This window comes from Pelecanus crispus, chromosome 18 (genome assembly GCF_030463565.1).
Source record: "Pelecanus crispus isolate bPelCri1 chromosome 18, bPelCri1.pri, whole genome shotgun sequence".
Taxonomy (NCBI): Eukaryota; Metazoa; Chordata; class Aves; order Pelecaniformes; family Pelecanidae; genus Pelecanus; species Pelecanus crispus.
Genome location: NC_134660.1, coordinates 317,752 through 334,037, shown reverse-complemented (window position 1 = coordinate 334,037; position 16,286 = coordinate 317,752). Strand labels below are relative to the sequence as shown.

The 16,286-nt window shown below is 48.2% G+C and overlaps 1 protein-coding gene across 3 annotated transcripts in view; it reads left to right on the top strand.

Moving 5' to 3' along the window:
- The window catches only part of LOC104028387 (microtubule-associated protein tau), a 50,967-nt gene that overhangs the window by 11,101 nt on the left and 23,580 nt on the right, over positions 1 to 16,286 (top strand). For all 3 annotated transcript variants that reach the window (XM_075722799.1, XM_075722801.1, XM_075722800.1), the window contains exons 2-4: positions 12,421 to 12,509; positions 13,905 to 13,991; positions 15,404 to 15,490. In XM_075722799.1, the coding sequence (XP_075578914.1) occupies positions 12,437 to 12,509; positions 13,905 to 13,991; positions 15,404 to 15,490 (247 nt within the window). In that variant the 5' untranslated portion in view covers positions 12,421 to 12,436. The remainder of the gene's footprint in view (positions 1 to 12,420; positions 12,510 to 13,904; positions 13,992 to 15,403; positions 15,491 to 16,286) is intronic.

Genomic DNA, 16,286 nt, shown 5'->3' with positions numbered 1-16,286 from the left:
GTGATGGTTTGTCACAGGAGTGTGTAGAGACTGTATTCCTACTGCAGTGGTAAGTTGTGTTTTTTCAGGCAAGCTGGTAATGCCTGTTCCTGCACGCCTGTGTCTGAGATGCTTACCCTGGGCTTCTCGCCACTGCTGAGGGCAGTAAGCATTGCTGCTTAACCCAGCTGCCTGGACACACTGTAGGCCGATCTTTGCAGCCAGGAGCTCTGCAGCCTTGGAACCTGTAGAAGTAAAATAGCGCTCCCTAAGAAAACTCCCCTGACTTGGCTTCTTCCCTAGGACAGGCTTTCTGTTGCTGCAAGAGCAGTGCCAGCCATGGTGGTGTGGCAGTAGCTGGAGCAGATGGTGCTGTTGTCATCATTTTAATTTCTATCCGTGTGTTGAAACAGCTCAAAATAACTTAAGAAAGGAAAACCCAATCCGAGAAGGTACCTTGAATGTTTTCCTTGCCCTGAGAAAATCTCCTGCAATGTTAGTGTCCACAGCACTTTCCTGGTTCTGTCTCATCCACTCTGACTAGGATTGCTCGCATTTGTAGGCTAGCGCTGTGGCATGAAGAACCTTTTATGTTTAATGTCTTCATTCCTGTGGCAGCATTGAATATTCACAGAACTTCTGTCAGGGTGCAGCAAATGTTGTCAGCACTGTGAAATCAAAGAAAGAGGAGCAGCTGAGATCAAAGTAAGCAATAAACACATACCTTGTGTCTTGACAGCATCTTTTTCAAGCCAGAGGCAAAACCTGGAGGGGCTCAAGGTGCAGCTGGATGGTGGCTGGTGCTGGCCTCCCATGCTTTTCCCCTCTGCTACTTTGGTGGCCCAAAGGTGGGGTGAGATGACCTGTAGCACTACTGTCCTGCACAACTTCTGCTTGTGAGGGATTCAGTTTCTGCTGGTTTAGTGCCTTGAACCACCTCCAAGTGGGGTGTTGGAGCAGTGCTGGTGGTGTAAGGAGTAAGGGTGGGAACAAGCAGTGTGGTCTGAGCCTGGCTTGTTGAATTGCAGCCTCGCTCTGCTCAGTTTTGAGGTAGGGGCCTCGCTCTTTGCATCTCTCCGCAATCAAAATGTTGGTGCTCTGAGGCCAAGGTATCCACTTTTTTCACCACATATTTTGGACCCTTCCTGCACACGTTACCAGCTTGGTTGAGGTGGAAGATGATAGCAAGTACCCAGATCTTCCAGTCCATTTACAGGTGTAAGTGAAGTTTCCTTCTCATTCAGTTCTCTTAATTTATGAGGCTTCTGGTTGCACATTGATCTCTTCTTGTCAGTGTCAGTATCCTTTGAGCCTAGCACCAGACACAGCATCATCATCTGCCTTTGCACATAGAGGGGTAGGGGAAGGAAGCTGGCGTGCAGCCTGCTCACTGCTTGCACTGAGGCCGGCTGGCTAGAGCAGCTCCTGGAAAGTGCAGGATGTGGCCCTTCCCAGTGCAGGAAAGCTTAATCCTGCTTGTGTGTCCCTGGGGGCCCTGGCTCTCTGCACCACAGCAAAGGTAGATGGTGGCTGTTTTCTCCTGCAGCAAAGAAAGAAAAGATACATGGGACTGGCAGGAAGGTGGCTGAGTACTGCAGGGTTTCTCTCCTTGCAGTGGACTCTGCAATTTTTGCACTTAAATGCAGAACATTTCACTTAAACTCTTCAATGCAGAGTGTGGCGATGGTGTGCGCGCTCTGCAGGTGGCTCAAGGCTTGTATTTGATCCCATGTTCACACCAGGTTTCAGACATTTCGCTAGCCTGTGGCTCTGGTGCATCAAATGGATGCTGTTCTACGTGTGCCTACAAAAGCCTGCGGAGAAAGGAAATTAGCAGAGCTTTGGTTCTTGCACTGGCAGTCGTCTCTGCTGGGTCCTACGGCACACGGCTGTGCTGCAAAGCAGTAGGTTGTAAAATGGAGACAGTGCTGGAGAGCTTGTGTGAAGATGAACCGCAGAGCTGCTTTCAAGGAGTCGCTGTTCACTAACCTGCTAGAAACGCCTTTATCTGGCGCTTCTCTCTATCACGTCCCACACCTGCTAGGTGGAGTGAGCGCCTGTCTGAGAGCTCAGCTCTGCACTGTCTCGTCAGTCAGCATGGGTATTCTCACCCTCCTGCTTGTTTGAGGGTGTTTGGTGTCTGGCTGGCTAATAAAGAGCAAGTTTGGGGGTATTTTTCAGCTCTTTGAATGACTGAATTGCATTTCAGGAGCTCTGTCTGGGAACCCAAGAGGAGTGTGACAGTGCTCAGTGCCCTCCCAAATTGGCTGTGTTCAGGAAAACGGGGGTGATCCTGTATCTGTCAGCCTTTCCCTGCTGTAGGATGTGTTGTGGTACCCGCTGGAGCATGAAATAAGTCCTGTCAGTTTGTTTCTGACCTCGTATTAATGAAGAAAATTGTGATAACCATGAGAAACTGCTGGCCTTGCTAAGAGTCCTGCTTGTGGTAGATTGCAAGCGTCCACAGACCAGATGAGCCCTGCCAGGTTCCTTTTACCACCAACTGCTGTGTGAAGGGGACCTTCCTCGACTGCTTACCCTTTGTAATTGTTCCGTGCGAGTGACAGAGGAGTGCAGCAGCCATCAGTTAGTGGGGATGGGTCTCTTTTTCTTTCTTCAGGCAATGCAATCTTTCAGGAAAACAATTTCTTCCTCCTCACGGTGTAATTTGCCAGCCAAGGTAAAGGAGACTTTTGATGGGGCAGAATGCTGTCGTGCCATTGACTGTCCAAATTCATTAAGACTGCAGTGGCCTTTTCGGGAACTTTTCTTTCCTCTTTTCTCTCTCCCCATTAGCTTTACATTAGCGTTACTTTTCTTCTATTGCTGGAAAGTAACATGCTAAGAACACATTGACTTGTGTGCCGTTTCCTTCCCTGCTGGATTCCTTTCAGTGGCAGCAGGCAGGCTGGGGGAGCAGCTCCACCCAGCAACTGGTGAGACTGTCCGAGGACTTTGCGGTACTGCCGTGTGTAGCAGTTCAGCCACATCTCAGCATGCAACGTGGCCTTTGAAAGGCAGTGCAGGGGAAATATTAGGCTTCCACCATTTTCTGTTAAGTGAGTAATGACTGGTACAAGGCTGAATGCTGGTGAGCCGGGCTTAAAACCTGCAGCAGCAGGGAAGATGTTCTGATTTCCAGCGGGTTGGGCTGAGCCTGGGATGGGAAGAGTCAAAGAGAATTAGCTGGTAAATAAGATCTCCTGCCTTCTCTTTGATCCGCTCTACATGTTCAACTGCTTAAAGGCTTCCCAAGCAAGCAGGATTTTGGGGGAGGAAGAATTTGTCCACCCGTAGACCATCTCATGGCTCTGTGAAATGCACCACTGCAAGATACTCTAGCAGGGGGCTGGGAAGAAATCCGAAGTTAGCCTAGTAAATCCCTGCTAAAGAGGCTTCTCTTCCTTCTATTCACGAAGATCCTGCTGAACAGACAGGGAAAGCTTTAAAACTACTGTTGCTTCCTTTTTTGCTGCCGTGTAAGCCCCGCTGATCAGAGCTTTAATCTAGCTAAAGTTAGTGGATTTAGAGACAGCCTGATCTTTGCATCATAGTATGGGAATGAGAAGGGTGATCCAGAGTGCTGACACCTCCCTGGGCAGCAGTCGCCCTTAAACGCCCTCCTGTAAGTGCACAGAGAAAGCTGGGGTGGGGTGGCCTGCTATAGTGGTGCTGCGAAAGGTTGGTTTTGATGTGCTCAGATAAGCCAGACAAAAAGTGAAAAAGAAAGGTAAGAAGGGGTAAAAGATCAAGGAAGGAAGACACTAATAGCAGCGCTAGATGCTGCAGTCGACATGGAGGTGCTCAGGTTTCAGGTGAGGTTAAGGTGGAGCCTTGCTGCCCTTATGTCCCTGGAGTGTTTCTCAGGAGCTTCCTCTGGTTTCTCTGCTCAAGTGCTGCTTTAGAGAGCCCTGCCTGAAGGAGAGCAGTGCAGCTGGGAGCACGCAGGTTGCCGTGTCTGTGGGAACCTGGATTCTACTCAGGTTTGTCCCCAGCCTGCTCCATGACAAGCCTTTTCACGTCTGTTCCCCTTGCAGGGAAGATGGGAATAACGATGTGCTTGGTAAACCACCTTGTGCTTCTGTCAGTAGCAATTAATGCGAGATTTAGGGTTAATATTCCTACACTGCAAAACACTTGCCTACATTCCGTCAAGCGATTCCCAGCACATTCCTGTTCCTGGAAGAGGCCGCGTTTCTGGTGCCCTTTTATTTGGGCAGAGAAGAGACATGCAGATAAAATCATTTTCCATCTCCTGAGTCCAGCTACTCGTGCAGCTCGGGCTGTGGGCTGGAGTTGTGTGTCTGGATAATCTGGTCTCCTAATTGCCACCCTGCTTGGAGGCAGCTGCTGAACTGGACCTAAGCTGATTTGGGATGGCAAATTCTGTTAGTTTAATTCTCAGCAGCACTGAGGAACTTGTCAGCACATGAGTATCCCTTGGTTTTTCTCTAGCCACGAGCATGCCCTGGAGACCTTTGCCAGCTGGTGACCCCCAGCAGTCAGCTTGCAGAGCCCTTGGCTGTGGAGGGGTTAGATCTGTAAGGGCTATTTACTGACAGTTCCCTGAGCTCTTGTGTCTTTGAACACAGCTTTTCTGTTCCCTTTTGATGCTGTTTGTACAGAATTGTGGCATCTCATTGCTTGGGGCTTCTTAGCCCTCAGTGTTACCACTCTCCCCTTTCCCGTCTCCTTTCCAGACTTGGTAGTATGTCATTAGCTGGTGTGGGAGTTGTTCATTCCCTCGTCTCAGTAACCTTCAGGTCCCAAATGGGTGTGCATTAAGACAGTGTGACCACCCTTGCTGTGATGACGTGTCTGTGCCTCAAAGCTGTTCTGCTATGAACCCAAACCCATCTCACATCTGCATGGAAGGTGTCCTGCCCCCAGGGAAAGGTGTCAAAAGTTCCAGGCCCCCAAGAAGTCACTTGAACTACAACGTGGAAAAAATGTGGAAAAGAAAATGAAGAAAGATGCATTTTGGGGACTGTTTCTTTTGCAACTCCCTCCTATTGCTCTAAGAGGTGTTTGTCTGTCTTTGAACCTGAAGGAGGTTTTTCTAGCCTCTTGATTCGATAACTTGAAGCTCCATGTAATTTCTTAGCTCACTGCATATTAGGCAGTGCTTGCGATTAATGAGATCACTGTCCATATTCCTTCCTCTGTCAGCTTCTCGGAAAAACAGTACTTGGAAAAATACACAAAGGAGATGAAAAGGAAGTTGCTTATGAATTATGAACAGCTTTTCAGGCTGATGTTATTTCACGGGGCTGTCACTCCATTTTAATTAAGTAATTCAGATGGAATGATGCTTTTTTTAAAATCCTGTTTGTGTTTGATCACCTTTCAGAGGTAGCACTTAGATAGCCCATGTTTGTTGAATTTTCATTTTCAAGTAACAAGAGTGGGTGCTTACTGCCCTTACTGATTAAATAATGGAGAAGGAAGACACTGCTGCGGCTAAGCATGAGACACAGTAGCCAAGAGGCTTTACTCTGCCCGTATCTGGAAATTAGCTGGGTGATTGCTTGGATATTTTGTGGCTGGTGTGAAAGATGGAGCTGCTCGGTTGGACCCAGTGATGAGTACCAGAGTGTGCAAATCCAGCCAGTATCTCTTAAAGCATTGCACTCACCTTCTGCTGAAATTTCTCTTTCCTCTGTTTTCTTACCAATGTGTGGCTAGTAACCCCCCGCACCCAGCCGCAAACAGATCTGCCAACGCCTAGTTTATTTTGGGATTTGTGCGTATGTAAATTGAGCCATTAGTTCCCAGACTCGTGATCCCTGGAGCTGCGCAGTTTGAATTGCTGCAGATTGAGACTCTACCTCTTCCTCTGTGATTGGGGATAATCCCATGGCCTTTCAGAAACGGCGGCTGTCGGATTGTGTCCTGTTGATCCTTGGGCTGCAGTTGTAGCCCTGCATGTTGCTGGGCCCACGGGTGACTGGGGTGCAGCTGCTGACCCGCTTTCCTTGGACGGGCATCGTGGGAGCACTCGTCTCCTGGCACCAGAAGGGTTGCGGGGGTGCGTTTTTGTGCTCCTTTGTGACACTGCTAATGATGTCGTCTGGCACGTATTAGGCAAGGCTGAGTGCCACCGAAGCACAGCTGTGTGGTCCCCAGCATCTGCTTTCTTCCCCCTCTGCCGCTGGGCCACTCTCAATAGGGTACGTTGTTTTCAGCCCTGGTTTTATTTACCTTTCATTTCAGAGAAACCTTTTGCCAAGGGATTAAGACTTTGGGCTGCCCGACTTAATTTGGGATCTAAATCTTTCCAGGCGGAGAGTGTTGGAGGCTTTGTGCGTGGTTTGCTAGTGGTTAGCCTGAGCGGCAACAGAATGAGGGCTCTGCTGTGTCTTTGTGCTGGTGGTGATGTGTCCTGACTGCGCTCCAGAAAGATGTCCAGGGTGCCTGTTTGCTGGCTGTGCAGGAATTGCTGCTGCAGACTGGGCATGGGGCTGTGTGGCAGCACGTGGCCCTGTGGTCTGCAGCGCAGAGGGGTCACCAGGCAGGAGAAACATGCTGCTTTACGAGAGAAATTTCTTTCCGGCACCTGGGTCTGGTTTATGCCCTATAAACAGGGCTTAGATGTGTTCTAGCTGGGAACTTCTCATGTATTTCGTTCATTTATTGATTTAATTTTCTTTTTTAATCCCAGTTTGCATAAGCCTTCCCCGTTCTCCTTCCCTCCTTATGAAATAGTTTTTGTAGCCGTTGTTACAGTTCCTCTTGGAGGAAGGGTGCAGCAGTTGTTTCATTTGGACCAGTTTTCATGTGTGTGGGTTGTGCTGGGGCGGGAGGTTGCCATGAATTGAGCAGTTGGCTTTACTCGAAACAGTGCCACCCCAGCTGTGCTCTAGTAGCTTTTACTTCTGCTGACAGACCAGACTAAGCCATTTTATTGATGCCTTCAAGCCTGACAAGGTATTCAGAAAATAAATTTGCAGAATACGCAGTGGAAGAAGAGCGGTGCTTTCATTTCTGGCTCAGTTCTCCTGGGCACGAATGCAGGATGGTGTCAGGGATGTGGCTCTGGTGTCTTGACTCACGATCATTGAGTGCATGTTGCAAACAAAGCAAAATCAGGCTGGCTGTGGGCTGGCGCAGAGACCTTTGTGGGTGTTGGACAAAAGGCGGTGCGTGGTTTTGCAGGCAGTGTGGGAACCATCACATAAAGCTGGTAGGCTTTACTGTCAGGTCTCTGCAACCTCCTGTGAGAGGAGTGATGTTGCTTTCAGTATCCCTGACAAACTCCACAAGGAAAATTATATTTTTTTCATCTTTAAATGTCTTCTGGACCTTGAGCTGACTAATAGCTTTCGCTTCCTGACCTAAACTTCAGTGCTGTCAATGGCTGTTAAAGGTTTGCATCATTTCACTTACGGCTCTTCCTTACTGGATGGGTGGTCCTGCATGCTTTGGGCTCTTTGGGGTGTAAATTGCTGTTTTGGCTTTTAGCACCTAACATTTTGTGCAACACAGGCCTGCAGGGACTGTTCTAGGGCCCGGTTCAGCTGTGAAATGCTGTTCAAATGCAGGAGTTGCTGCTGGTTACCTCAATGCTGAGCTTAGCTGGCTGAGTCGTGGAGAAGTGCGTCCGGAGCTGCCTGGTGGCCTGAATGCCATGAGCCACCCTGCGCTCCTTCTGCTCTGCCGATGGATCCACGCACACCTCCAGCCCACCCCGCTCACAGGAAATTGGAATATCTGCTCCTCTCCCGGTTACACCAGTCTCAGGGTGGCGATGGCATTATTCAACTCTCAAACCAGCTGGAGGTTTGGAGGCCGCTGGTTTGTAACCCTTTATCATTGGGAAAGCATCTCCAAGCCTGGGAGTGAAATATGCCTGCATCTCATCTTAACACTGATGCGAATGGCAAAGCAATTGCATTTGGCGGCAGGAGGTGGCCGGGCTCTCAGCAGTTAAACTCACCTCTCAGACAAACTGGATTTATGCTCAGGGCCCTAACTAGGTTGCACATACAGAGCAAACGCCAGAGGTGCTGGTGGGCTGAGTCTGCACTGCCAGAAATCGGCCTGTTTCTCCTGCTCCTGGCAAGAAAATCTTTGCCTCCCTAACTTGCCTTCTTGTGTGCCTTGTTGTACAGCTCAAAATGACTGCTCAGTACGCCTCTTCTCTCAAAAGGTGGGCTTCGGGTTTGAAAAATGTGAGGTTTGGAGGAACTGTTAATTATGGGATAGGCTGTTGCTTCTTAGATAGTGTCCCTGGTTAACAAGAATAGTTCTGTTGGAAATGGATAAGATTCTTAGGAGGGATGTGCTTTATCTGTCATGCAGAGGGTGCTGCTGAAGTTTATCTCTGTGCAGCTATCCTTGTTGTAATTATTCATTAACAAACCATTGCTTCAAGGTGGGGCTGGTTTTACAGGTTTTTTGAGCATTTTTTCCCTTTAATGTTATGTTTTTCCCCACGAGGGATTTCCCCTTCCCCCACTTGAAAAACAAATAGGATTATCGTTACAGACTTTTTTCAAAATTCAGGGTAGTTTTTCAAATGTGTAATTTTCAGACCATCTTTTTTAAAAAGTCTAATATGCAGTTTTAATAAGGTTTAAATTCTCTTTATGCATATGAATTTATTACATGAGTGACAACCTGAAGCAAAGCTGAGACTTCCCCAACTAGAATAAGAAGGGTTTTGCATATAGGCAATTCAGTTTTGCTTCTTGGTTTCAACCAGACAGATCTGTCCAAAACCATCGTCAGTATCATCGGTATAGTTTTGACTGAGCAATGCTTTTAGCTGACATCTACAATGGATGAAAAAGAAAGAAGGGGAGAATGAAGTTTAGCATCCATTGGAGAGGCATGAAATGTCTTTATCGATGACGTTCCTGGTGAATAAGACTGTATGATTATATGGCCCATGTCTTTCAAATGCTGCTGGGAGAGCTTTGCAGCTTAGAGATAATGGTGGTGGCAGCTCACTTGTACTTACCCATTGAATTGCTTTGTGTGCTTAATGTTATTTATTTGCTTATCTGGTGCTGATGAAATTTCATCAGCCCTATTGTAACGGGTTTAAAACTCAGCCCTGCCGGGCCTTGGAGGGCAAGCTGTAGGAAATGTTTCCTGAGCTGCACGGGAGGGGCAGCGCTTGCGAGGAAGGCATCTGTTGAATGGGCATTTCTTCAGCTAAAAGCAAGGTGCTGTGGGAACCGTGTGGGAGCTGGATCCCCCTCCCTGCCCCTTGGCTTGTGCCAGTTTGAGGAGTTTTTGTTCTTCTCCATCACTGACTGCTGCACACAGTGGCTCAGGTACAGAGGGACTCTGCTCCTCTGCCCGCTGTGCTGCAGACACAGCGGGAGGACATTGTGCTTCATCTGCCGGGAGATGCTTCTGCTCTTCATGGCAAACCGCACATCAGCCTCCAAAATCACAGTGCCCAAATGAATGAGCATCCAGGGCATTTCGTAAGCTGCAGCCAGGTTTCAGGTGCTCTCAGGGTCCCATTGAATGTGTTTTTGGTGGATCTTTGTGGCTTTTGGTCATGCTTTTTTCCTTGTAACAGAAAAGGCAGCTCTTTCTCTCTTGTCTCTGAAAAATTAATGGCTGCATCCTCCCGAGCCCATCTCCAGTCCTTTAGCTCCGAGATGGCTGAACCCTGCCATGCGTGGAGCTCAGTGGGAACAGAGGCTGTCTCTGCCCAGCTGCGAGCAGCACAGCGTTAAAGGCCTCCTTGCAAAGCTCAGACAGATAGCAAGATCATCAGCTTCTCTGAAAAACCCCCAGCCATTTCTTTGTGCTGAAAAGCCCTGGCACTGGCAGGTCAGCAGGAAGCGGGGCGACAGTCAGCCCTGCGACCAGGCAGCCCCGCGCACCCGCCAGCAGATCCACCAGCCTTTGCTGAATCATGGCTCACTGCTGCTGTGCCAGGGTTACACAGATGCTAAATGCTCTATTCGGAGGACAAGCGGAAGATCTTCGACTGTGTCAGATGCTCTCCATGGAGCCAGCAGATGAGCCTCTGGCGGGGTATGCGAGCTCACTAGCTGTCAAGCTAGGAGTCCTCTCTGGATGGTGTCCCAGGAAATTCTTGTCCAGAGGCAAGAAAGGACTAAACGTATCTTTCCAGGGAGATTGGGGGAGACACTAATTGCTCTTCTCCAAAAAACAGGTGGGAGGAAGAGAGAAAAGGAGGCAGAAAAGAAACAGTAATCCTCATTTAAATCCGGCACAGCAGATTTGTGAGTGGTTTGCCTCTGGGTCTGCAGTTGGGAAGCAAAGATGTTAATATCTGTAGGTGTTTAGTGAACTGAGCTGTGCTGGGAGGACTGTTAGGGACCACCAGTTGTGAGTGGAGTAGGAACTGCTTCTCCCATCCATGTTTTCCTACCAACAGACAGGGCAGTGTGTGGGGAAATCTGTACCCTGTGCCATGTCTGTGTTTGGGGCAGAGAGATCACTCCTCTGTACGTGCACACACACACACATGAGGGCAGCACATTTCTGTGTCATTTTGCACTCATGTCCAAGCCCAAGTTGTTTTTGTGGCCTGTACACTAGGTTAACATTATGTTTTAGTATTTCAGTGCTAAGTAGATCTGTAAATGATACCAAGCAGCGGCCAGACGAGACCAGGATATAATCAATATGATCCTTTGAGCCCTGGGAGGAGGGCAGCCATATGTCCAAATAATTAGGGGCCACCATTTTTGGGGCAAAAACTAAGTACTTAATTCTTTCCTATTTTATACTTCCATTTTTATGGGTGATTTCCTTTCAGGGCAAGTTCTCAAACTTACTTGGTACAGTTCTGTCAAATGGCTTTGTAGCCATCTAAGGCAGAAAATAAATTGCATAGTCATCTTGCTAAGGCTTAAAAAAGCTGGGTGAGAGATCTGGTTACTAGCATTGGAGTTTCTCTTGCATAGGTCCAGATATACAGTTAATTTATTGCCAGCGAACAAAACCACATGAGTTTGCTTCCTTGCTGCTGGTAACCTGAGCTTTATTGCTGGATTCATTCACTCTTGATGGTCATGGAAAATGTGTGATTACACGAATAGCTGATTATTAATCACTGCCAATGGCTGTAATTATATCAGCTATTAGGAAGTCAGCTAAAAGCAATGTCTGCCCAACCAGCATGGAGAATAAGGAGGAACATGGTCCCTGCTTCACAGAAGTGAATAATGTTTTTTGTCGACTTAATTTCCTTTTGCAGATAAATACGTGTTAGAAAAATAACTCTGAATTTTAGCACCTTTCTACTTCCACTCCAGTGTCCAGACCTATTTACTGTGCCTCGCTCTATAGCATGGTGTTGGCTTTCCAAGCACTGCAAAAAGGATTCAGGGTTAAGCAGCTGTTTTGCTGTCCTCTGAAACCCACAAGCGAGACCCTCTTCTCTAAGAGTGCCTGGTCCAAATCTATGCCTGGAGAGTCCTGGTTTACCCCTGTATGTCACTTTTGGATTGCTTTTAAGATGATCAGTGTATCATAGCTGTGTATCCCTGCTGGGTGTATCCACAGGGGTAGAAGGCATCCCTTCCTGCGGCAGCGTCACACCTTGCCAGCAGACATTTCTGTTGAGAGACTGATGAAATTGGCAAATGCAGAGTTTGGAGCGTGCAGCAGAAGTACATCTGCACTAAGCATGCTGCTCCCAGTGATCCCTTGCGACAAAATGGTGGCCAAGCAGTGTCCTGTGTGCACCAGGATGGTAATTTTGCTTGGGACATCTTAAATACCTGTGGAATTTTGATATTGCAGCTGGGCAGAAGTTGCCTATATCCTTATTGTGACAGATGAAGTGACTGGCTCATGCTTTTGCTTGTGCAGGAATAATTAGACCTTCCCTTTGTTCACAAGGAACATTTGCTCCTTTATATGTCTTCTATGCAAAATCCATGTTTTCCTTTTGGCTGATGCCCATATGTGAGTTTTTTCTGTCCTCTGAGTGTGGATTGCTGTGACCTCCTGTGCTGAGAGCTTGGTGCAGCTCTGCCGAAGAGTGGTGTCTGGCTGGGGCAGCCCTTTTAGATCCCAATTTGGCATGCTAGCATTCCCTTCCTGCTGTTGTCCTCCATTTGATGACTGTGGACAAAACATGCTCCTGGTGGATTTGGAGGCACTAGTGTTAGATGCTCCGGGGAATATTTCAGCACTGGCGTGAAGCCCAATAGGTAACATGTACCTTGAGCTGTGACCTTCCCTGAGCACAATGGTGTGATTTCAGGGCTCATCAGGAAAAGGGAACAAAGTAGATAGATACCTTCTTACGGTGGCTGAAAAGGTGGTTGGCTGTTGTTGGCTGATTACTTGCAATAGGATGTTTAATGCTTCTGGAAATTGGCTGACAAACCAAAATTGTCTCGTGGAGCAGTAGATGGGAGCGCACCAACTGGGCTCCAGATGAAGGTGTGTTGTGTCAGGTTTTGCCTGATGGGTGTTTGTTTTTACTGTCCTCTTCAGGTAACTTTGCTGAGAGATGGCGGAGCAGCGTCAGGACATTGCCATGATGGAAGATCATGCAGCTGGCCAGGAGAAGCACGTCCCATCAGGTGAGCACCTCCAGGAGGAGAGGGTGTAAAGGACCTGCCTTGCCCACTGCTGAGAGAATGACCTAAGTGGGGAGAGCAGGGCCAGCATGCAAGGGGTACGAGGGGTCCTTGGGGACGGCCAGAAGGAGATGGTATGTGTGTCTGGAAGGTTACCATGGATCAGCTGGCTGCAGCTAGGGGACAGTGGGTAGGCCACAAGATGCTCTGATGTTCATAGTCGCAGGAAAATGCTGCTCTTTGATATCATTGCCCAGTGAGAGCAGAACAAGCCCTGGTGTCCAGACTAGTGATGATCTTATTGCTGCAGCTTTGCAAATGTGTGTTTCTGTATTCTCTCCTTAGTTCGCTATAAAAATACAGCACTGCTTTTATTTGGAGACACAGCACAAGGATGCTGCTTGCTGCCTGCTTTTCTCACCTGCACAGGGAGACGGGGAGAACTGAACAGAGAGCTCTGGGAGCGGGGGGCATGCAAGAGTCTTTCGCCCCATACGTCAGACCTGCATTTCTCAAAAAGCCTTTCCTTTCTCATTCCACCATGCTCCACAATTGAGCTTGGAAACCCACGTAACGCCAGCAAACCTGATGGGACTCACTCCTGGCTATGCTCCATATAAACATCATCTTAATTTTCTTTTCTGGAGGTGCTTTGGACACACCTTACACCAGATAAATGGATTGCCTCTGTCCTGGAGAGAATCCATAGCATCCATTCATCCCGGGTTCTGTAATGCATTTCAGTCTGATAGCTCCTCTCAGCTTGTAGCCTCAGCTTCGCACATCACAGGTTCCCAGGAATTTTGCTTATGCTAGTTTGAATCTTCTTTTCCAAGTAATTTTCTCCAGTTCTCATTATTTTATTTGCCCAGACATCTTGCAGAGGAGACTTGTGCCTCTTGCCCTGCTCTTCCAAAAGATGACTTTTGCAACCAAGTCTTTGCACAGTATGTTATGTGCTACACCAAGCCCTTTACAAAGATGTGCTGGTTTGCAATTATTAGAATTAACGCGTCATGGAAGTGTTCAGCAGCCTGCTCTGGGAGGGAGGCTAATGGCTCCAGAAGTGGCAGAGAGGACAACAGTGACTCAGAAGTTGTACATCTTTTCTGCTTACATTGCTAAAATCTCCTTTCCTGCTTGTGCCATGCTTTGCTGTTTCTAGCTGTCCGGTTCACTGGGCTTTTCTTTTGCTGATGGGTTTCTGCTTGTTCCTTTTGGTGATGACACTGGTGCTTTTGGTTGGCATTTTCACGCTTTGCTTGCTTATTAGTTCGGATGGTTTATACTCTCCAATTACAGTTTCTTGCTGCTGTGGATCTGAGCAATCGGAGTTTGTAACGCACAGGCCATAATTCATAGCCAAGGACTTGTTCTAAGTATTTGAATGTTTTCCAGGCTATCCCCTTCAGATACCAGTCGATGATGGATCGGATGAGCCTGTTTCTGAAACATCTGACACTAAGAGCACCCCAACTACGGAAGGTGGGAGCTCTTTGACTTACTGCTTTGAAACCGTGATGGATGGGGTCGTGGTGAACCTTGCCAAAAGACTTGCCGTGCCGTGTTCTGGTGGGGTTTCTCAGGAGGAGTGTCTCCACTCTTGGACAAATGCTATTCATTAGCTTCATCACAAGTGGTGTTTGCCACTCTGCAGAATGAGATAATGAGCTTTGAAGGTGGAGAGTGGCTTGGAAGGCAAGAGAAGGTGAAATGTTTATTATAGTTCAGGAAGCTGCTTGCAGTTTGTTTCCTGAAGACTTTTTACACAGTGACTGCAAGGTCCTGTTAGCTCAATGCAGCTGGGAGCAATCCCATGTTGTGTGTTCCCAGGGCCAGAGGTTTGCATCTTTGTGCTCCCCTAAGATACTGACAGCACATCCTGGTCACTGTGTTCCCTTTCAGAGTTAGCTGTACCTCATAGCTCTTTTTTGCTCCCTCTGTATTTACATGTTCATTAGTACAGCATGATTCATGCTGGAACAATGAGAGGAGCAGAGCCTATACATAAACCAAAACTTTGTGCTGATGTAAAGGTCATATTGGTAGGACTCGGGGCATGTCTGTGCTGCTTCAGAGTGTTATCTGAACGCCATGTTTGTAGAAAGAATGAAATTCTGAAGTGGTCTAGAGACTTGTTCACTGTTTTAATTAACTGCACTTTTTTGTGTTCCTCTGGCTGCTTTAATCCCAAGTATCTGCTTCTTGGAGACTTCAGGTAAAGGCATTAGTTTGTAAAATTAATCTAGAAGAAAGGTGGACAGAGATGCTGACCAGTTCCGGCCCTGTCCTGCTGGAGTTGTAGGCCAACTGATTGTCTGCAAAGCGGCTCTGTTCCTGTGTATGTGGCTCAGGAAATCAGTATGTAAAACCTGGCTGGTGCAGAGGGGATATCATCCCTCTTTCCAGTTGGATCGGGACTGTCATGACAAGCAGACATCCCTCTGGTAGATGGAGCCAGGTATCTGTCTGTCTCAGACCTGACCAGAGTGCGAAGCAGTTGCAGTGCTCGAATGATTTATGAAGGTATCCGATGGGAGCTGTTCTTTCCTGAGCCAGACCAGTGATATGCCCATGCAGATAGCATTGCCGTGCATGCAGATCAGGCACCGGTGGCTGTCTTTAGCTGTGCATTTTTAGACAGTGTTTATGGTAAAGCCTTCTTCAGCTGCATAAGGAGTATGCTGGAGATGTGTGGTTTGTGTGGCAGAAGGGACAGCTCATGGTGTCCCTGTGATACTGGCTTTGCTATGTCATGCTCGGTTGTCTCCCTCCACAAGCACTGTCTCAAGGGAGGGAATCGGGTGCTTTTCTGAGCAAAAAGTTCTTCAGGCATGTCCTGGCCTCCACAGGGTTTTGCCACTCAATGGCTATGTGAAAGCTGCGTTGTTTTTCAGATGCCACAGCACCTTTAGTGGAGGAAGGAGACCACGAGGATCAGGGTGGTGTCGAACAGCACGGGGAGATCCCAGAAGGAACCACAGGTGAGGGAGACCAAGGTGCAGTTTCATCTCTTGATGCAGACAGAGGAGAGAGCTGGACCGGTTAGTGCTTAAAAATATCACTGCAAAACCTCTCGCAGGCATGCTTTGTTTCTGATGCGTGCTTCTTTCTTCTCCATGGCCTGCAGAAATAATTCCTAGTTTACAATTGTCCTCTTGCCTTCCCCACCCTGGGGGAAACTCGCAGCCTTTTCTTCTCTCTTTCTCAGCTCCACATCTGACAATCTTTCTGTCTGGTGTCTCTGTGGTGGCTTTGCCTCCCATCTCCAGGCTAAGCGCTTACCTGCAGATCCCGGTCATCTCTGCCCCTCTGCCAGCAGCCCTGCTTTGCTGGTGAGGTGAGGCGGTCAGCGCAGGACCTTGCTGCTTGTCTCACTGGTGCTGTTGCTCAGCCCAGCCCATGCAGTTGTCTTTGAAGCAGCAGGTGAAAACCAGGCCACTGCAGCAGTTCTGTGGCTGCGGGCGCATTTTAAGGATAATGCAGAGGAAGTGAAGCGGCTAATTCAGCCCGAATGATCTGTGGGGAATCACTGCACCTGGGCCTGGTTTTCCAGGGAGGGATGGGGGTCTTTCAGAGGCAGAGTAAGAAGGGAGTGAGCTGCAGTAGTGCTGTGTGTGTACAGGAGGGCAGGAGCCTCCTGGGAGAGTCAGGTCTGTATGTGAAAAATGGGTATGTGTCCCCTGTGCAGTAGCCACTGGCTTTTCCTGGAAGCATTGGGCAGGACCTGAGAAAGGTAGTAGGTGAAAATGGGCTTCTGCCCATGCCCGAACACTGAAA